The sequence below is a fragment of the Rhinopithecus roxellana genome, chromosome 15 (genome assembly GCF_007565055.1).
Source record: "Rhinopithecus roxellana isolate Shanxi Qingling chromosome 15, ASM756505v1, whole genome shotgun sequence".
In the NCBI taxonomy this organism is placed as follows: Eukaryota; Metazoa; Chordata; class Mammalia; order Primates; family Cercopithecidae; genus Rhinopithecus; species Rhinopithecus roxellana.
Window position 1 is genome coordinate 59,416,641 of NC_044563.1, and position 21,625 is coordinate 59,438,265.

The 21,625-nt window shown below is 50.2% G+C and overlaps 2 protein-coding genes across 5 annotated transcripts in view; one reads left to right on the forward strand and one right to left on the reverse strand.

Moving 5' to 3' along the window:
• Positions 1-7,277, reverse strand: part of ATG16L2 (autophagy related 16 like 2) — a 29,363-nt gene extending 22,086 nt beyond the window's left edge. The window contains exons 1-4 of one of the 2 annotated variants that reach the window (XM_010366862.2): positions 7,028-7,178; positions 4,928-5,027; positions 3,923-4,022; positions 55-128 (exon numbers count right to left, since the gene is read on the reverse strand). In XM_010366862.2, the coding sequence (XP_010365164.2) occupies positions 55-128; positions 3,923-4,022; positions 4,928-5,027; positions 7,028-7,145 (392 nt within the window). In that variant the 5' untranslated portion in view covers positions 7,146-7,178. Of the gene's footprint in view, positions 1-54; positions 129-3,922; positions 4,023-4,927; positions 5,028-7,027 lie in introns of both variants that reach the window. The other variant, XM_010366860.2, reaches the window with a different exon arrangement.
• A 366-nt stretch (positions 7,278-7,643) lies between these two features.
• The window catches only part of STARD10 (StAR related lipid transfer domain containing 10), a 56,887-nt gene continuing 42,905 nt past the window's right edge, over positions 7,644-21,625 (forward strand). For 2 of the 3 annotated variants that reach the window (XM_030917461.1, XM_030917462.1), the window contains exons 1-2: positions 7,644-7,775; positions 8,795-8,917. The gene's annotated coding sequence lies outside the window, so the exon portion shown is untranslated. The remainder of the gene's footprint in view (positions 7,776-8,794; positions 8,918-21,625) is intronic. The other variant, XM_030917463.1, reaches the window with a different exon arrangement.

Genomic DNA, 21,625 nt, shown 5'->3' on the forward strand with positions numbered 1-21,625 from the left:
GGGCCTCCCCGAGGTGGGCGCGGTCGCCCGCGCCCACGCCCCCCCGCGCCTCACCTGCTTTGCAGCTCCTGCAGCTCCGACTCCAAGGCGCCCAGGGCCACGCTCTTCTCCACCACCTGGTAGGCCATCTGGGGGCGGACAGGTGAGCACAGCGGCGCTGAGGCCCCTCCAGGCCTCTAGTCCCTCCTGGGCCGAAGGCGCTAAGGGACAGTCGGCTGCTCCCTTGCCCGCCCCCTTCCTGAAAAACAAGCTGAGCCCCACACAGGTTTGGGACCTTGCAGAGGGACGCACTGCTGTTTGTGGAGCAGTGGAAGGCCCTCGGGCTCTGGAGTCAGCCCTGGGTCCCAATCCTCGCTGTGCTGCTTCGTTCCTCTGCGACCCTACTAGGAACCTCTCTGGCCAGAGCAACCCGCTACGCTGCCTCGCCTGAAGAGTGGGAAGACATCGCTCCGCTCCCAGCGCCATGCAGAACCACTGCGAGGACTCCTAGCGCAGAGGCTGCTAAATGCCCATCCGGCCCTCGGGCGCCATGATGTCCCCAGCAGGCTACGTGCTCCTTCCATCCTCACCACACCGGGAGGCTGGTACTGCCACTCTCACTTCACAGACGAAGACACCCACAGAGAGGTTTAAGTGTCTTGCCCAAAGTCACGTAGCTAAGAGATGTGAGCCCAAGCCACGTAACTGCATCACCCTCCAGGCTGGTCAGGGGAATGTGAGTTCTGTTCCCCACCCCTCCCTGGGGGCTTCCTGGCTTCACTCAACCCAGGCCTGCCCAAGCTCAGGTCTCAGCAGCGAGGAGCCCTGCGCAGAGGCACACAAGGCTAAAATCAGGCATGGACTCGGGCAGCCAGGGCCCAGACTCAGTATGGGAACAGCCCTGGCAGCCCAGGAGAGGCAGTGAGGGTCATTTCATCTGCACCCCCGCCTCACTCGACATGCCTTCAACTCAGAGCCAAGCAGGGTCGGTGGGAGAGACGGACCCCAGGCAAGGCAGCTCCCACCAATGTGACAAAAGAACATGAGGGCCAGAGGCGCCTCTGGCCAAGGCTGGGGGTTCTTATTGCTAATCTGTTCCTGTGTTCTCACGTGGGCCTGGTGAGGACAGACTGAGGAGCAAGGTTGGCGCTGCCACCTGCACTGACATGACGCCCTATGAGTGAGTCTGCGGAGAGGGAATCTGCACATGCGGGTTGGGGCACCTTTATTCATAGTTGGCCCCATTTATGACATAATTCTTTTCACCACTGAGCAATCTGATCACAACCTCCACTTTCTCACCTGTCACTTGCTTTCATTTATGTTATACCATTATGTTATACCATTCAATATTTTATTTCAAAATTCAAGTAGTAGAGGTGGAAAACAGATTAGTAGTTGCCAGGGGTTAGGGATGGTTGGGGGGAGAGGGGTGAATGTGATGAAAAAGGGGTAGCAAGAAAGAGATCTTTGGCCCGGCGCAATGGCTCAAGCCTGTAATTCCAGCACTTTGGGAGGCCAAGACGGGCGGATCACGAGGTCAGGAGATCGAGACCATCCTGGCTAACATGGTGAAACCCCGTCTCTACTAAAAATACAAAAAACTAGCCGGGCGACCTGGCGGGCGCCTGTAGTCCCAGCTACTCGGGAGGCTGAGGCAGGAGAATGGCGTGAACCCGGGAGGCGGAGCTTGCAGTGAGCTGAGATCCGGCCACTGCACTCCAGCCTGGGCGACAGAGCGAGACTCCGTCTCAAAAAAAAAAAAAAAAAAGAAGATCTTTGTGGTGGTGAAACAGTGCCATATCTTGATGGTCACACAAATCTACACGTGATAAAATGATAAAGGACATATACACACTTCATACCAATCCCAGTTTCCTGGTTATGGGTACTATAGTTATGTAAGATGTAGCCAGTGGGAGATGCTGGGGGAAGGGGACGCAGGAACTCTCTGGACTATCCTTGCAACTTCCTGTGAATCTATAATTATTTTAAAACAAAAAGTTAAAGTAATAATAATGATAAATGCTTGTGATGTGTGGAACTACCAGAGAAATTTTTACAAAAGAAAAGAAAAAGCCTCCCCACTGCCCCCATCCACTGGCGCATCCAATGGGTACTGGCTGGTGTGTGTCCAGGGAAGGAATGCTGGGGGCCAGGGAAAGTATCCCAGGCAAAGGGAGCCGGGAGCTCAGAGATGAGAGTGGCAGGAAATGCAACAGGAGCCTGGGGAGCTCAACGGGTTAGCCAGGCTAGGAGCTTTGGAAGATCTACAGCACACTAACCATGGAGAGAGGTAGTAAGACGGGTCTTTACTTTTTACTCTATGGCTTCTATTCTCTTGAGTTGTTTACAAGCATGTTTTGTGTACTGCTTGTCTTTAATGGAGATCTTTTTTTGAATTAAAATATGTCACTCTGAAAGCTGTATGGAGAAGGGACAGGGAGTGCTGAAGGAGTGTTCCAGGGTAGGATGAAAGTTACTTGTACCATGTCAGATATGGTACAAGAAACAGACATTGATGGATTTGGAGATAGTCAACATGACCTTGTGACCAGCTCAGGATGGAGGGCTGGGAATAGTCAGAGGTGCCCTGGCGTTTCCAGCCTGTGTGAGAACCACTGGGGGGCAGTCACAGGAAGCTCAGCCCACCTCATTCATAGCTTAGTCTACAAATAGTTCTTAGTATGGAATGGACTGTGGACACAGGCCCTATGGATATAGTTTGCCTTGGAGGCAAACCAAGACATCCCATGGCTTGGGGAGCTCACAGCCCAAAGGCAGGGGGTGGCGTGGGGGGTCAGATGTTTGAGAATTACCTCTCAAACAAATATTGAATTGGACCTACAACAGCAGCTCTGGGAAAGATTTTTAAATGAGTCCGTACCTATGCCCACACTTCTGTTGGGCAGGTGACTTGCCATGCTGTGGCTGGATGTGTATTTACTGGGCTATCACAGTCTCCTTCAGAGGACTGGAAGCCCCATGGGCCAGTTCTTGTTTATTGCTGCATTCCCTGTACCTTGGATATAGCAACTGTCAATAGATGTTGAGAGAATAAATGGAGAGCACAGAAGGTGATTTGTGTGAGAGGGGCCCAAATCCTGGCTCTACCTCTCCAAGCCTCAGTTTCCTCCTCTGCAACCATAAAGTTGTGAAGGATTAACTGAGACAATGTTTAGCCCAATGCCTGCAGGGAGTCAACTCTCAAAACGGCGTGGACCAAAACAGCGTGGGCCAAATTCTGGGGGAGATGGTGAGCCTGATTTTAGATGTGATGTCCAAAAAGCAGCTGAGCAAGAGAGTCAGGAGCTCAGAACAGAAGGCTGGGCTAGAGACAGATCTGAGAGTTGGCAAACAGAAAATGGGAGTCCGTGAGCCCCAAGAACACCCATATTTGAAGGGAGGGGAATAGGGAGGAGGGAAAGGAGCCAGTGAAGGAAGTTCAGAGGCAACAATCACAAAAATGAGAGGGCAACCAGGAGAGCATGGTGCAAGAGAAGCCGAGAGACACTGTTGCAAGGGGACAGGGAAGGCGGTAGTGTCAGGTGGAGCATCCACACCCTGCCAGTGAGCTAAATGAACCTTAGTCTGCAAATGTACATTGAGCATCAACTGGTGCTAGGCCTTGGGGATGGCTGGGCGAGGGGTTAGCCATGGAGTAGTGAGCAGAGTAGGCTAAACAATGTGGAAGGGAAATGGGCTGCCAGGCCCTTGCACACCTAACTCCCTCCAGCTGCTGTTGGAGCCCACTTCATTGTGGGCTGCCCGGGGCACTCTGACCCCTGCTCAGCTTCAGGTCAGAGCCTGGCACACACAAGGGCTCACTCAATGCTTGCAGCACTGGGCTTGGAGAATGCAGCAAACACAGGAGTACCCCTCACTGGCTGGCTCCCTTGGACCACATCTCTCTACACCATTTTCAGACCCCTTCCCAACTTACCTCACCACAGACCAGCCGGAGCCCCTCCTCCTCCTCCTGCCACTTCACCCTCAGTGTGGCCAGTGATGGGACTTGGTCTGAGTCAAGCCCTGACTCCTCCCTGCCAACCAATCAGAGTGGTGCTCAGTGTTCCCCGGTTCACCCAAGTGCCCAAAGGCACCCAAGGGATGCTACATGAAAAGCCTAAAACAAGAGCCATTAACTTCCTCCTGGGAAGATGGAAGCTAGCAAGCCAGTAAAGGAAAAGGCAAGTCTCTAGAAATGAGCTGTCCATGACTCCTCTGCTCCAAGATTCCCCTAGGCCTTGGCCAAGGACCCTTCTCAAGAAGCACCTCCCAGCTGGGCGCAGTGGCTCACGCTGTAATCCCAGCACTCTGGGAGGCTGAGGTGGGCGGATCACAAGGTCAAGAGATCGAGATCATCCTGGCCAACATGGTGAAATCCCGTCTTTACTGCAAATACAAAAATTAGCCAGGGGTGGTGGTGAACGCACCAGGAGGCTGAGGCAGGAGAATTGCTTGAACCCAGGAGGCAGAGGTTGCAGTGAGCTGAGATCAGGCCACTGCACTCCAGCCTGGCTGACAGAGCCAGACTCCGTCTCAAAAAAAAAAAAAAAAAAAAAAAAAAAAAAAGCACCTCCCAACTCTGAACTCCAATCTATTCCTGGTTCTTATCTTCACTCCCTCTTTGGAATAGGTAGCAAGATCCTTTCTTTAGGCATCAGGCAAGGAACAGGGAAATCGAAAAAGACTGAGAAAGGGAAAAGACGTTAAGTGTAGGGGTGGGAGGGTGGGAGGGGAAGGAGATGGGACAAATGCAGAAAGATGGACAAAGAAAGTTGGAGGGAAAGAGATTCTAAACAGCTATCCTGTGGGAAGGCCAAGGGCCTGCCTCCCCCACCACCCCCACCACCCCTGGGCAGCAGCCAGGGGCTGATGAGGCGCTAGGGAGAGAATGAACCCAGCACAGGCAGCTCTTTGTGACCACAGACACACATACACTCACCAGGGGCCCTGGTGGGTGGTGGGAGTAACACTGTTTGGCTCCGGCTGCAGCTTCTTTGAGAATGTGTCCAGCAGCTCAGCCTTCTCTAAGAGATGGTTATCTGGAGGGTGCAAAAGAATGAACCTGGGGCAGAGACAGATACCCAGCAGCCCCCTGGCATGCAAGTTATCTCCGGCTAGGATGGCTGCAGGAGCCCAGAGATGCTAGGCATGGGGAAGCTTCTGGCAGGCTGGTCTCTGCCGCATGCTTGAGGGGCGTCTGTGCAGCTCTACAGGACCTTCAGCCCTAGCAGTGTCCTCATAGCACTGGTCCCCAGGCCCACCCGAAAGAGGACCTGCTCTCCCAGGGAGAGAAGGAGGACCACTGCAGGGTACTGCCTGCTGAGGGTCCTGAGGGAAGGAAGGGGCCTGGGATTGATTCATCCCTGCCTCAGAGCAAGGCTTAGCCCCAGAAAGTGATAAACCGAGCTCTACCTGTCAATGGCCTTTGGCAAGTCACTTCCCCTCCAAGGGCTCTAGCTTTCTGCACTTAAAAATAATCCCTGGCCAGGCGCGGTGGCTCACGCCTTAATTCCCAGCACTTTGGGAGGCCAAGGTGGGTGGATCACAAGGTCAGGAGATTGAGACCATACTGGCTAACACGGTGAAACCCCGTCTCTACTAAAAATTACAAAAAATTAGCCAGGCGTGGTGGCGGGCGCCTGTAGTCCCAGCTACTCTGGAGGCTGAGAAGGGAGGCTGGCATGAACCCGGGAGGCGGAGCTTGCAGTGAATGGAGATCGCACCACTGCACTCCAGCCTTGGCAACAGAGAGAGACTCCCTCTCATAAATAAATAAATAAATAAATAATCCCAACTTCCCCAGCCCTGGTGTAAGGTACCCCCAGGCTAGAATAGAAAGTCCTTAAGCAATTATTCAGCAGACATTCTGGAGGTTTTGACCCTGGAACACACTCCCTCCCCCATCAACAGTCACTTCCTCTTTTCTCACCAGTTCCAGGGGAGGGCGGGGTGGTAAGCCCAGGCCTAGCTCCCTCCTCATCAACTTCCTTCCCACACTACTACTTCCCACCTGTCTGTCACCTTGACTGAGGCCCCTGGGCCTGGCCTAGTTCTCACGAAAACCCCACCTCAGCCCCCAGGGTACTGCAACCCCCAGCAAACCTAAAGAAGGTCTCTATACCCAATTAACAAGAAGACTGTGACCTGCCCAAGGTCTCAAGACTGGCCCTTCGGTCTGATTTCAGCCCTCCAGGTCTCTCCAGTCCCTCAGACTCTCAGCTCCCTGGGCGGGGGGAGGTGACCCCCCCTCACACTGGACGGTTCCACTGTCTGAGCAGTGGAGAAGTGTGGCCGCTGGAGGTGGGGGCTGGCCTCGAAACCCTGAAGGCAGAGGACCAGCAGCCTGGAAGCTTGCAGAGAAATTTCCCTGGCTAAGAGCAGATTTGATTGTGGGGGTTTGGCCAAGATTAGCCCCAGTGAGAGAGCCGCAGGGACTGTGATTAGACTTCCAACCGCAGACATACAATCGCAGGTGGCCAGAGGCGCGACAACCGGCACACCTGTTCATCCCGTCGTGAACTGCCACACCCCATCCTGACCAGCTGCCCAGAAACAATTCTGAGAGTCCGACTTCGCTGGACTCAGCCGGCATCCGCCAGCAGCCCGGGGCCCCCTGATGCCCCCTCAGGTTGGGTAGGCTGACGGGGAGGTGTTCCATAAGACTGCGCCAGCGTCGCCTGTCGGCGGCAGAGCCTGAGATGCACAGCCTCCTCCCTAGAGGTTCCGAGTGTCGCCCGTCTCCGGATGGGCCAATAAGTGGCTGCTCTGAACAAGTCCCGCGTTCTTTCATTGCGCTACCGAGACTAAGTGCAGTAATCAAGCCCCTACCCCGGGGACAGGAGGGGCTTGTCCAGGTTCTAAGCAGAGCCTGGATGGCAAGGGGCGGAGTCCTGGCAGTCGGGGTGGGCGTAACGCACAGGCTCAAGGCACAAGGCACAGCGCACTCGGGTCACAGGCGGAGGAGCCAGTCAAACCCTCTCCCCGCGCCCGTAGCCGCGTCCCCTCAGCGGCCATCCTCTCAGCCCCGGGGCGCACTCACAGGCCGGCACCAGCTCCAGGAAGAGCGCCTTTTGCGTACGGTCCCGAAGACGCAGCTGCCGCACGATGTGGCGTTTCCATCGGGCTGTGGGGGCGCCGGGGACGCCGGGCCCAGCCATGGCCGCGCTCTCTCGCCTCTCGGCGCGTTCCTCCCGCCCAGGACTGCGCCAGGCCGGGGCGGGGCCTTGCGGGGACTCAGTTACACCAGGGGGCGGGCGGTGGCGGGGAATCCCCGGCTTGTCCCAAGAGCGCTCTGGTTGGGAGGACCGAAGACCGACGCCGGGAGGAGCCGCCTCCGGGTCTGAACCGCCGGGGCCCCGTCCGAAATGTTCACCTAAGTGGGTGCTCTTGTGGCGCAGGAGCGAAGTCGGAGCCTCCGGGGCGGCTTCCCCCACGCGGGTGGAGCGCTCCGGAGGTGGGGCCCTCAAGGCCCGGGTCCCTTAACCCCGTCGTGCCCGGGCGGAGTCCGACAACTGCTGATGCTCCCCGTGCCGCTGCGGTCCCGGCCGCGCTCCCAGTCAGGGACCCGGAGGCCCTCAGCCCCGGGCTCTGCGCGTACACTGAGGGCCGGCTTAGCAGGACAGCGAGATAAGGAAGCAGAGACGGAAGGGAGGAATCCCAGCTTTCCGCGGATAATGGCGTTCGAGCTGGGTCTGTGAGGATGAAATAGGAGTTGGCCAGAGGGAGAGAGAGGGACTCTAGGCCTCGAGAAGAGCACGTGCAGAGGTTCCGTGACACGAAAACGCCAGGTGGGTGCGGGGCTGGGAGGACAGGAGGCAGAAGGGTTTATGGCTCCACATGATCGCCGAAATTTTAGGTCCCTGAGAGTAAAGGGGTGCAGCTGATTTCATCTGGAAAGCCCCTGGCCGGGAGGAGAGAAGGGACTTGCTTGCCTGGGGTTGCAAGGGAGTGGGGTGGCTGAGATGGCCAGCACCCCAGCATCCTGACTCAGCCCGACGCTTCACCCCACTGGGTGGAGCAGACACATCTCTTGTGGGTACCCTTAAAAGTGAACCGTGGGTCGCAGGGCACTGGTCAAACCGTCTCTAGCTAGGTGCTAGAGAGCCAGCTCTGCAGGCTCAGGCTCCTGTGACCCACGAAAGGAGGGACTCGCTGGGCCCAGCCTCACCCTGGGGCATGCCAGCAGGCCCTGCCCTCTGAGTGCTGGCAGACCTGGCCATCCCTAGGAAACAAGAGAAATTGGGCAACCTTGGGAAAGCAGTGCAGGCCCTGGAGGTGACGAGTCTGTTGAGATTCTGATGGGGACGGGTCAGAGGATGTAGAAAGCAGCCAAGACCCAGTCGCCCCCAGGTCAGTGTAGACTGCCCTGCTTCCACAGTGAGCTGGGCTCAGTCCCCCATATGTCATTGTCTTAGACGCCCATAGCCTTTGCACAGGCCAAGCCTGATGTTTGGAACGCCATCCCCTCTAGCGGGCCTGGCTCCTAATCATGCATCACCTCCTCCAGGAGTACTTTCCTGCCCCTACACTAAGTTCAAGCTTCTCAGATACCAGCCCCAGTTGAGTTCGAGTTATAACTGTCGCCAGTTATCACACCATCCTGTAATCTGTGCAGTGCCCCTTAGATCAGGACGTGGGTCCCAGATGTCTCTGTACCTCTAGCCCCAGCCCAGGCCTGGCCTGTCTCTTGAAGGAGTATTTCTGTTGAAGATGGGTGGTAACGTTCAGTAAAAGGCATGCTCAGGAGACAGGCACGGTGCCCATGGAGACCCAGGACCAGCTGATGACAGTGATGAATTCCCTTTAGAACTGGCTGACTCTTGGGTGCTTGGAGACACTATATAAATAAGGAACTCTGGCTGTGTGCATTGGAGAGGATATTAACAGGGCTTGGCCTGGCTGTGAGGTGCAGAGATGCTGTTTCTCTCAGGTAAGGAGTCATATTGGGGCAGGGTTTCCTAATCCTTTTTTGACTCACAAAATACACCTAGGAAATGTTAAATAAATTGTCATTTTTGAGTAGTATATGATAAAGAAGTGATTGATTTTGACTAAAAATATTCATGTTCTATTTTTAGAATATGAAAGACTGTATTACAAAGATCACTTGAAATAAAATTTGAGATAACATAATATATGGAGACAAATTTCTGCTTTTTACATTTAACTTGCTGTTTAATGTATCTCTAATTAATTATGTAAGAGAAATATGATTTGACCAATAAATATAAAAAAGCTTTCAATGAAAGGAATGTCAAGCCAGGCACAGTGGCTCACACCTGTAATCCCAGCACTTTGGGGGGTCAAGGCGGGCGGATCACGAGGTCAGGAGTTCGAGACCAGCCTGACCAACATGGTGAAACCCCGTCTCTACTAAAAATGCAAAAATTAGCCGGGTGTGGTGGCGCATGCCTGTAATCCTGCCTATTCAGGAGGCGGAGGCAGAGGAATAGCTTGAACCCCGGAGGTGGAGGTTGTAGTGAGCCAAGATTGCACCATTGCACTCCAGTCTGGGCAACAGAACAAGACTCCATCTCAAAAAAAAAAAAAAAAAAGGAATGTCAAAAAATGTCTGGCCATCTTTAATCCACCACATGTGGTGGATTAAATAAAACTCCAAATCTCAGTCGCTTAACACAACAAAGACTTACTTCTTACTCACCCCACATTAGACAATGATGGTGTACTGTTCTCCCCCAGCAGTGACTTAAATCCAGAGTGCGTCCTTCTGACATCACCATAATCTCAGTTATTTGATTTCAACTGCTCAGATCGGGGTAGGGGAGAGGGAAAAGACTGAGATTAACACTTAATTGCCTTGGACTGAAGTGACACATTCTTCTGCCCAATTCCAATTGATGACATCACATCTACTAGGAAGGTTGAGAAATGTAGTCTTTCCATATTTCCTGGAAAAGAGAAATGGGTGTGGATACATCACTGTGGTTAACACATACCAGTTTCCCAGTCTCCTCCTCTAAAAGCATCACCACTAACACTACATAGTGTATACTTCCAGAAACATTTGTGCATATACAACACATAAAACACAAAGGGAGCCGGGTGCGGTGGCTCAAGCCTGTAATCCCAGCACTTTGGGAGGCCGAGACGGGCGGATCACGAGGTCAGGAGATCGAGACCATCCTGGCTAACACGGTGAAACCTCGTCTCTCCTAAAAAATACAAAAAACTAGCCGGGCGAGGTGGCAGACGCCTGTAGTCCCAGCTACTCGGGAGGCTGAGGCAGGAGAATGGCGTAAACCCGGGAGGCGGAGCTTGCAGTGAGCCGAGATCCGGCCACTGCACTCCAGCCTGGGCGACAGAGCGAGACTCCGCCTCAAAAAAAGAAAGAAAAAAAACACAAAGGGGGCCAGGCACGGTGGCTTATGCCTGTAATCCCCGAGCAGATCTCTTGAGTCCAGGAGTCTGAGACTAGCCTGGGCAACATGGCGAAACCCTGTCTCTTCTAAAAATACAAAAATTAGCCAGGCATGGTGGCACGTGCCTGTAGTCCCAGCTACTCCAGAGGCTGAGGTGGGAGGATCGCTTGAGCCCAGGAGGCAGAGCTTGCATTGAGCTGTTATCATGCCACTGCACTCAGCCTGGGTGACAGAGTGAGACCTTGTCTAAAAAAAAAAAAGAAAAAAAAAACCCACAGAAAACACAAAGGGTAGCATTTACAGACTTCCACACTTTGCTTCTTCCTCTTTTTTTTTTTTTTTTTTTCGGCGGAGCCTTACTCTGCTGTCCAGGCTAGAGTGCAATGGCACAATCATAGCTCATTGTAACCTCAAACTCCTGGGCTCAAATAATCCTCCCACCTCAGCCTCCTGAGACTAAAGATATGAGCCACCACACCTGGCCAAGCAAAGGATTTAAATAGACATTTCTTCAGGCCAGGCACGGTGGCTCACGCCTGTAATCCCAGCACTTTGGGAGGCCGAGGCAGGCAGATCACCTGAGGTCAGGAGTTCAAGACCAGCGTGGCCAACATAGTGAAACCCCATATCTACTAAAAATACCAAAATTAGCTGGGTGTGGTGGCGCTTACCTGTAGTCCCAGCTACTTAGGAGGCTGAGGCAGAAGAATCGCTTGAACCCGGGAGGCAGAGGTTGCAGTGAGCAGAGATCGCACCACTGCACTCCAGCCTGGGCGATGGAGTGAGACACCATCTCAAAAATAAATAAATAGACATTTATTCAAAGAAAATATACAAATGGCCAATAAGCATGTGAAAAATTGCTCAACATCATCAGTAGGGAAGTGCAAATAAAAAACCACAATGAGATAGCACTTTATATCTACTAAGATGGCTATAATTTTTTAAAAAGAAACTAACAGTGTCAGGGAGGAAGCAGAGAAAATAGAACCCTCATGCATTGCTGGTGGGAATGGCTGGTGGTGCAGCTGATGTGGAAAATAGTTTGGAAGTTTCTCAAAAGGTTAAACGTACAACCGGCCGGGCGCAATGGCTCAAGCCTGTAATTCCAGCACTTTGGGAGGCCAAGACGGGCGGATCACGAGGTCAGGAGATAGAGACCATCCTGGCTAACATGGTGAAACCCCGTCTTTACTAAAAAAAATACAAAAAACTAGCCGGGCGAGGTGGCGGGCGCCTGTAGTCCCAGCTACTTGGGAGGCTGAGGCAGGAGAACTGGCGTAAACCTAGGAGGCGGAGTTTGCAGTGAGCTGAGATCCGGCCACTGCACTCCAGCCTGGGCGACAGAGTGAGACTCCGTCTCAAAAAAAAAAAAAAAAACGTACAACCATCACATGATCCAGCAATTCCATTCCTGGATTCATATCCACAAGATCAAAAGAATCAAAAACAGGGACTTGAACAGAGATTTGTATGCTGCTATAGTTTGGATGTTTGTCCCCTGCAAATCTCATGTTGAAATTGGATCCCCAGTGTTGGAGAGGCCTAATGGGAGGTGCGTGGGTCATGGGGGCAGAAACCTCACGAAGACATAATGCCCTCCCTAGGTGGGCAGGAGTGGTGAGTTCTTCCTTTATCAGTTCCCAGAGAACTGGTTGTTAAAAAAGGGCCTGGAGGCCCGGAGCAGTGGCTCACTCCTATAATCCCAACACTTTGGGAGGCTGAGGTGGGCGGATCACTTGAGGTCAGGGGTTTAAGACCAGCCTGGCCAACATGGTGAAACCCCATCTCTACTAAAAATACAAAAAAAAAAAAAAAATCAGCCCGGCATGGTGGCGAGTGCATGTAGTCCCAGCTACTTGGGAAGCTGAGGCATGAGAATCACTTGAACTCAGGAGGTGGAGGTTGCAGTGAGACAAGATCGCACTACTGTACTCCAGCCTGGGTGACAAAGTGAGACTCTGTCTCAGAAAAAAACAAAAAAAAAAGGGCCTGGCCTTCCCATCTCACTCTCTCTTGCTTCCCCTCTTACCGTGTGATCTCTGCACACCCTGGCCCCTCTTCACCTTTCATGATGAGTGAAGTAGCCTGAGGCCTCACCAGAAGCAGATGCTGGTGGCATGCTTCTTGTACAACCTGCAGAACTGTGAATCAAACAAACCTCTTCTTTATAAATTACTCAGCCTCAGGAATCAGAGTAAGACATACACCCATGTTCCTAGCAGCATTATTCACAACATCCAAAAGGTGGAAGCATTGTAAGTGTTCATCAACAGATGAACTGATAAGCAAAATGAGGTGTGTATACATAGAACACAATATTATTCAGCCATAAAAAAGAATGAAATTCTGATACATACTACAACATGGATGAACTTGAAAACATGCTAAGTGAAATAAGCCAGACATAAAAGGACAGATCTATAAATCCACTTATATAAAATATACAGAATAGCCAGGCTCAGTGGCTCACACCTGTTATTCCAACACTTTGGGAGGCTGAGGCGGGTGGATTACCCGAGGTCAGGAGTTCAAGACCAGCCTGGCCAACATGGTGAAACCTCATTTTGGATCACTTGAACCCATGAGTTTGAGAGCAACCTGGGCAACACAGGAAAACCCCATATCTACAAAATATGTAAAAAGTAGTGGGGTGTGGTGGCATGTGCCTGTCGTCCCAGCTACCTGAGAGGTTGAAGCAGGAGAATCACTTGAGCCCAGGAGGTCGAGTCTGCAGTGAGCCATGACTGTACTACTGTACGCTAGCCTGGGTGACACAGTGAGACCCATTCTCTTAAAAATAAAAAATTAAAGTATGGTTAAAATGGCAATTTTTGTGTTACTTATGTTTTACCACAATTTAAAAACAAAAACAAAAACAAAACCTCACTCAAAAAAGAATGACATCAGGAGGCCGGGCATGGTGGCTCACACCTGTAATCCCAGCACTTTGGGAGGCTGAGGTGGGCGGATCACCTGAGGTCAGGAGTTCAAGACCAGCCTGGCCAACATGGTGAAAGCCCGTCTCTACTAAAAATACAAAAATTAGCCGGGCGTGGTGTCAGGCGCCTGTAATCCCAGCTACTCGGGAGGCTGAGGCAGGAGAATTGCTTAAATCCAGGAGGCGAAGGTTGCAGTGAGCCGAGATTGCTCCACAGCACTCCAGTCTGAGCAACAAGAGCGAGACTCTGTCTCAAAAAACAAAAACAAAAAAAACAAAGTAGTAAAATCCAGAAAATAGAACTTCTACAAATCAACCAAACTGAAAACCCAATATAAAAATAAGCAATAACTTTCATCATCAGAAGAGAAAGAAAACTCACTGATCTTGCATGCCCTCCAAAAAAGAAAGGAAAATAAAAGTTATCCACAAAAATTATAATGTAAGTTAAAGTACAAATGAGGGGTCATTTTTTTTACTCAATGTATTGGCAAAAGTTAAGAAATTGCAAGATACAGTCATGCACTGCATAAGGATATTTTAGTCAACAACAGACTGCAGATAAGACAGCAGTCCCATAAGATTATAAGACTGTATTTTTACTGTACCTTTTCTATGTTAAAATACACAAAATACAAACCATTGTGTTACAGTTGCCTATAGTATTCAGTGTAGTACACGCTGTACAGGTTTACAGCCTGGGAGCAAAAGGTTATATCATATTGCCAAGGTGTGTGTGGTGGGCTCTACCCTCTGTTTGTGTAAGTACACTATGATGTTCTCACAAGGATGAAATCACCTAACAATGCATTTCTCAGAGCGTATCCTGGTTGTTAAGCGATGCATGGCTATATTCAGAGTTGGTGAGAGCGTGGGGGAAATGGAGTCCATTGTTCGTTGCTGGTGGGAGTGTCAATTGGTTTAATCTCTTAGGAGGACAATTTGGCCATCTACACACTGATATATACGCACATCCTTGGACCCAGCAGTTGCACTCCAGTGTGCAACAGGATGAATGGTTATAGATACCATGGTACATTCGTAAGACAGAAGCCGATGCAATTCAAAGAAGGAGCTGGACCTGTGTGTCCCGACACTGGAAGTATATGTCTGAAATACTTCATAATACTTCTTCAAACCCAACGGGTTTATTTTTGTTCCTAATGTTACATTGTTTCTTTTTCTTTTTTTTTTTTTTTTGAGACGGAGTCTTGCTCTGTCGCCCAGGCTGGAGTGCAGTGGCCGGATCTCGGCTCACTGCAAGCTCCGCCTCCCGGGTTTACGCCATTCTCCCGCCTCAGCCTCCCGAGTAGCTGGGACTACAGGCGCCCACCACCTCGCCCGGCTAGTGTTTTGTATTTTTTAGTAGAGACGGGGTTTCACTGGGTTAGCCAGGATGGTCTCGATCTCCTGACCTCGTGATCTGCCCATCTCGGCCTCCCAAAGTGCTGGGATTATAGGCTTGAGCCACCGCGCCCGGCCCTGTTTCTTTTTCTTTTTCTTTTTCTTTTTTTTTTTTGAGACAGAGTCTCGCTCTGTTGCCCAGGCTGGCTGGAGTGGTGTGGCGTGATCTCAGCTCACTGCAACCTCTGCCTCCCAGGTTCAAGCGATTCTCCTGCCTCAGCCTCCCAAGTAGCTGGGATTACAGGCGTGCACTACCATGCCCAGCTAATTTTTGTATTTTTTAGTACAGACAGGATTTTACCGTGTTGGCCAGGATGGTCTCGATCTCCTGACCTTGTGATTCACCCGCCTTGGCCTCCCAAATTGCTGGGATTACAGGCGTGAGCCACTGTGCCAGGCCTTCTTTTTCTTTTTTAATTGAGACAGGGTCTCTCTGTCACCCAGGATCGAGTGCAGTGGTGCGCTCATAGCTCACTGAAGCCTTGACCTCCCAGACTCTAGTGATCCTCCTGCTTCAGTCTTCCAAGTAGCTGGTTCTGCAGGGGCACGCCACCACACCAAGCTTTTTATTTATTTATCTATTTATTTATTTAGAGACAGGGCCTTGCTCTGTTGCCCAGGCAGGAGTGCAGTAGCATCATCTCTGCTCACTGCAACCTCCACCTCTCAGGCTCAAGCAATCCTCCCATTTCAACCTCCCATGTAGCTAGGACCACAGACAGGCATGTGCCACCACACCCTGCTAAGATTTTTTGTTTGTTTGTTTTTTGATTTTTTTGTAGAGAAAGGTTTTTTCCATGTTGTCCAGATTGGTCTCAAATTCCTGGACTCAAGCAATCTGCCCACCTTGGCCTCCCAAACCGCTGGGATTACAAGCGTGAACCACCTCAACCGGCCGTATTCTGTTTCTATTATAAATGATGAGATTAAACGTTCGGATGGCTGTTTGCAAACAGTTTTCATAAATGACACCTTTAGGGGTAGGTTGCTTTCTTTCTCGGTACATGAAAAACCAAATGAGATATGATCATCGTGTCTATTATTTTTTCCTTCCAGCCGTGGAACTGCAGCCTTAGTGACATCTGGATATGAGTTTTGAGCAGATAAATGCAAGAATCTGGTAACAATCATCTTGAGGCAAATTTGCAGGTTCATTTTTATGCTTCTTTTAAATTAGTTATTTATGTCCATAACCAATAGTCCAACTAAAGATGATAGTTAACTAATATATTAATAGAATTAAAAACTAAACAGGACAGGTGTGGTGGCTCATGCCTGTAATCCAACACTTTGGGAGGCTGAGGCAGGAGGATCACTTGAGCCCAGGAGTTCGAGACAAGCCTGGTCAACATGGCAAAAACCCATCTCTACTAAAGGTTAAAAAATAAACTAAACAGTTTAAAAGTCTGAAATGGTTAAAAAACATCCATGGTATGGGGAAAGTGGGTTCAGCTGTAGCTGTGTCTTTTTTTTTTTTTTTTTTTTTTTGAGACGGAGTCTTGCTTTGTTGCCCAGGCTGGAGTACAGTGGTGCCATCTTGGCTCACTGCAAGCTCCACCTCCCAGGTTCACACCATTCTCCTTCCCCAGCCTCCCAAGTAGCTGGGACTACAGGTGCCTACCACCATGCCCGGCTAATTTTTTGCATTTTTAGCAGAGATGGGGTTTCACCATGTTAGCCAGGATGGTCTCAATCTCCTGACCTTGTGATCCGCCCGCCTCAGCTATGCAAAGTGCTGGGATTACAGGCGTGAACCACCGCGCCTGGCGTTGTTTTTTGGTTTTTTTCGAGACAGGGTTTCCCTCTGTTGCCCAGGCTGGAGTGCAGTGGTGTGATCAGGGCTTACTGCAGCCTCAACCTCCTCCTGGGCTCAAGTGATCTGCCCACCTCAGCCTCCCAAAGTGCTGGGATTACAGCACTTAGGCATGGTGGCGGGCACCTGTAGTCCCAGTTACTCAGGAGGCTGAGGCAGGAGAATGGCGTGAACCCGGGAGGCAGAGCTTGCAGTGAGCCGAGATCGCACCACTGCACTCCAGCCTGGGCGACAGAGCAAGACTCCGTCTCAAAAAAAAAAAAAAAAAAAAAAAAAAAACCAGCAACAACAACAACAACACAATAACAACAACAACAACAAAACGGAGTCACTAGTATTAAAAAAAAAAAAAAAAACCAAGGCTGGATGTGGTGGCTCACACTTGCAGTCCCAGCAGTTTAGGAGGCCGAGGTGGGAGGATTACTTGAGCCCAGGAGTTCAAGACAAGCCTGGGCAATATGGCAAGACCCTGTCTCTACAAAAAATTGTAAAATTAGCCAGGCATGGTGGCACACACCTGTAGTCCCAGCTGCTCAGGAGGTTAAGGAGGAAGATCACTTGAGCCCAGGCAGTAGAGGTTGCAGTGAGCCAAGATCATGCCACTGCACTCCAGCCTGGGCAACAGAGTGAGACCCTATCTCCAAAAAAATAATTAATCAATTAATTTTAATAATTTATTTTAACACAAATTACTTAGAACTTAACAGCTTAATTAATTAACTTTAAAAAATCCCTGACAAGTACTGTCAGGGAAGGATATGAAGAGAGAATTGTCATGCTTATATGCCTCCTAAGAAAAGCAATCACAGGCCAGGCGCGGTGGCTCACGCCTGTAATCCCAGCACTTTGGGAGGCTGAGGCAGGTGGATCACTTGAGGTCAGGAGTTTGAGATTAGCCTGGCCAAAATGGTGAAACCCTGTCTCTACTAAAAATACAAAAAAATTAGCCAGGTGTAGTGCCACACACCTGTAGTCCCAGCTACTTGGGAGGCTGAGGCAGGAGAATCACTTGAACCCAAGTGAGCCGATCATGCCATTACACTCCAGCCTGGGTGACAAGAGCAAAACTCCATCTCAAAAAAAAGAGAAAAAGAAAAATAATCACAGGTCAGGCACAGTTGCTCACACCTGTTATCCCAGCACTTTGGGAGGCCAAGACAGGAGGATCATTTGAGGTCAGGAGTTCGAAACCAGCCTGGCCAACATGGCGAAACCTTGTCTCCACCAAAAATACAAAAATTAGCCAGGCGTGGTCACACACGCCTGTAATACCAGCTACTCAGGAGGCTGATGCAGGAGAATTGCTTGAACCCTGGAGGTGGAGGTTGCAGTGAACTGAGATCACACCACTGTACTCCAGCCTGGGTGACAGAGCCAGACTCTGTCTCAAAAAAAAAGAAAAGGCCGGGCGCGGTGGCTCAAGCCTGTAATCCCAGCACTTTGGGAGGCCGAGACGGGCGGATCACAAGGTCAGGAGATCCAGACCATCCTGGCTAATACGGTGAAACCCCGTCTCTACTAAAGAATACAAAAAAAAAACTAGCTGGGCGACGAGGCGGGTGCCTGTAGTCCCAGCTACTTGGGAGGCGGAGGCAGGAGAATGGCGTGAACCTGGGAGGCGGAGCTTGCAGTGAGCTGAGATCCGGCCACCGCACTCCAGCCTGGGCGACAGAGCCAGACTCCGTCTCAAAAAAAAAAAAAAAAAAAAAAAAAAAAAGAAAAGAAAAACAATCACAAACGACTATAAAAACCACAACCTGGTACAAAAGCCACTACAACCTTCCACCAAAAAAAAAAAAAAAAACTTCTGTGAGGAAATCTGCCCAGCAACTGCCTGGCCAACCCCAGACTGGTTTTACTTGATCTCTGTAGCCAAGCATAATTATTTCAAAACAATTATATAATCCTCCTCATTTTTTCCCTTTGAAAACATTTGTCTTCCTTTACCTCCCTGAATACACACTGGTTTCTATGGCATGTGTATTTCCATTGTGATGTTCTATTCCCAAATAAATATCATTTTCTTTTAAAGAGCCTCTCTATTATTTAGGTTGACACCTTAAAGGGAAAACAGTGTTTGGGATGGAGTGAACTGAAATTATACCTTTCCTCCCTCCAAGGGAAGAATCAAGCATCATTCAATGTTGGCTAATGTGGAAAATGCTTTGAAATGGGCAAGAGAGGCCAGGCGCAATGGTTCATGCCTGTAATCCCAGTACTTTGGGAGGCCAAGGCAGGTGGATCATTTGAGGTCAGGAGTTCAAGACCATCTGGGTCAACATGGTGAAACCCCGTTTCTACTAAAAATACAAAAAATTAGTCAGGCATGGCGGTGCATGCCTATAGTCCCAGCTACTCGTGAGGCTGAGGCAGGAGAATCACTTGTACCTAGGAGGCTGGGGTTACAATGAGCCCAGATTGTGCCACTGCATCTGCATGGGTGACAGAGCAAAACTCAATTTCAAAATAAAAAAAGGGCAAGAGAGAGGAGGATGACCCCATAATATTTTAAAAGAAACCAGGTAAAAGTTATGTGAATAAAAGGAATACAAATTTCTTTGGTATGAGATGTGGCAGAGGTGGATTGGGATGAAGTGGCAAGAGGATCACCTCACAAAGAAGTTAGACCCTTTATTGAAGTGTGTTTGGTTTCAAAAGTGTTAGAAGGAAAAACAGGCACAGCCACAGGCAAGCTTCCTGTCACAGTACTCCCCCTCCCAACGCAGACAGGCCACAGCCTGCCCCTCTGCAGAGATGTCAGCTGACCCCAGGAGAAAGCCACCAGGATCTGGGAAGAGATGTGGCTGTGAAATTCCCAAGACACAAGAAGGGATTGAGACTGGAGGGGGTGGGGAAACTGACTGGAAAGTCTCCAAGGTAGGAGACCATGAGAGCTCAGCTCAGGAGAAGGGGTAGAAAGGCGGGACCTCCTCTGCGGCCTCCACCTTGAGGCCCAACCCCTTGTCAAGAGACAGGGATTACGGGCGGAGCAAATCAGGCCCGGTTTCTACCTTCCCCCACCCTGAAATCCTCCCAGCTTTCTAAGGTTTTAGGATATTGATCCATGTGAAAAACAGTCGATTCAATGTGACACAGTTTGTGGGCAGTGGGTGAAGAGGAACCTGATCCAGTGAGGAGTAGCTGCCCTCCAACCAAAGAGTCAGCAAAAAAAAAAAAAAAAAAAAGTCAGTTTTGAAAAAAAAGTCAGTTTTGAACACACCAAGTTTAAGGAACTTGTGAGTTGACCAGAGGGAGATGTCCTAGAGGCAGGAGGAAGGCCTGAGCTGGAGGTTTGGGGGCTATAAGCATATGGTTGGAAGTGAATGAGGTCATCCCAAAAAAGAGTGCAGAGTGAAGAGAGGGCCTGTCGCAGACCTGGAGGACACCAGTATTTCAGGCTGTCCTAGCCCAATCAGCCAAGACCACCAAGGGACAAACCCATGGTATGATGAAGTCAGATTTCTTGTCCCTTATAATAAGACAGCACACTGGAGAAACCGAGGAGTGTCCCACTAAGCACAAAGGAAGACAGTTTTACAGGGCTTGGGAGCGGGTAAAGACGAGGTGAAATGTAAATGAAGCAATATTTTGATAGGCTCAAAGCAAAGCAGAGCTGTGTATAAAGGGACTGGCATCAGTTCTGGACTGCCACAGGACCTACAGTCCTGTTTCTTTGAAAAAAATAAGATAGATGTGGAATACTGTGTTCAAAACTTCCTTACCTGGATCTCTGTACCTGCATTATAAACCCTGTCCACTTAGTGACTTAGATCTTTCAGGCAAGAGTTTCTTTTTCTTTCTTTTTTTTTTTTTGAGATGGAGTTTCACTCTGTCACCATCTGTACAGTGTACTTCACTCTGTACAGTGGCATAATCTCAGCTACTGCAACCTCTGCCTCCCGGGTTCAAGTGATTCTCCTGCCTCAGCCCTGAGTAGCTGGGACTACAGGCACGAGCCACCATGCCCAGCTAATTTTTGTATTTTTAGTAGAGACAGGGTTTCGCTATGTTGTCCAGGCTGGTCTCGAACTCCTGACCTCAAGTGACCTGCCCATCTCAGCCTCCCAAAGCGCTAGGATTACAGGCGTGAGCCACAGCACCCGGCCTCATTCTTTTTTTTTTTTTTTTTTTTTTTTTGAGACGGAGTCTTGCTCTGTCGCCCAGGCTGGAGTGCAGTGGCCGGATCTCGGCTCACTGCAAGCTCCGCCTCCCAGGTTCACGCCATTCTCCTGCCTCAGCCTCCCGAGCAGCTGGGACTACAGGCGCCCACCACCATGCCCAGCTAATTTTTTTTTGCATTTTTTAGTAGAGACGGGGGTTTCACCGTGTTAGCCAGGATGGTCTCGATCTCCTGACCTCATGATCCGCCCATCTCGGCCTCCCAAAGTGCTGGGATTACAGGCTTGAGCCACCGTGCCCGGCCGCCCGGCCTCATTCTTATTCATATATATATATATATACATATATATATATATATATATATTTTTTTTTTTTTTTTTTTTTTTTTGACAGAGTCTTGCTCTGTTGTCCAGACCAGAGGGCAGTGGCATAATCTCAACACACTGCAACCTCCACCTCCCAGGCTCGAGCGATTCTCCTGCCTCAGCCTCCTGAGTAGCTGGGATTATAGGCGCATACCACCACGGCTGACTAATTTTTGTATTTTGGGTAGAGACAGGTTTTTGCCATGTTGGCCAGGCTGGTCTCAAACTCTTGGCCTCAAAAGATCCCCATGCCTTGGCCTCCGAAAGTGTTGGGATTACAAGCGTGAGCCACTGCAACCAGCCTATTAATACAATTTTGTAAACCAAAAAGTACCTAAGGCAGGTCCCTATCAGTTTAGAGGTTAATTTTGCCAGGGTTGAGGACGAACCTGGGAAAGAGACAACAGCCATGGTAGAATCTGTGGCCCATACTTTTTTTCCAAGGAGGAGTTTAAGGCCAGGTGGGGTGGCTCACGCCTGTAATCCCAGCACTTTGGGAACCAAGGCAGGAGGATCCCTTGAACTCAGGAGTTTGAGACCAGCCTGGGCAACATGGCATAACCCTGTGTCTACAAAAATTACAAAAAATTAGGCTGGGCACAGTGGCTCACACCTG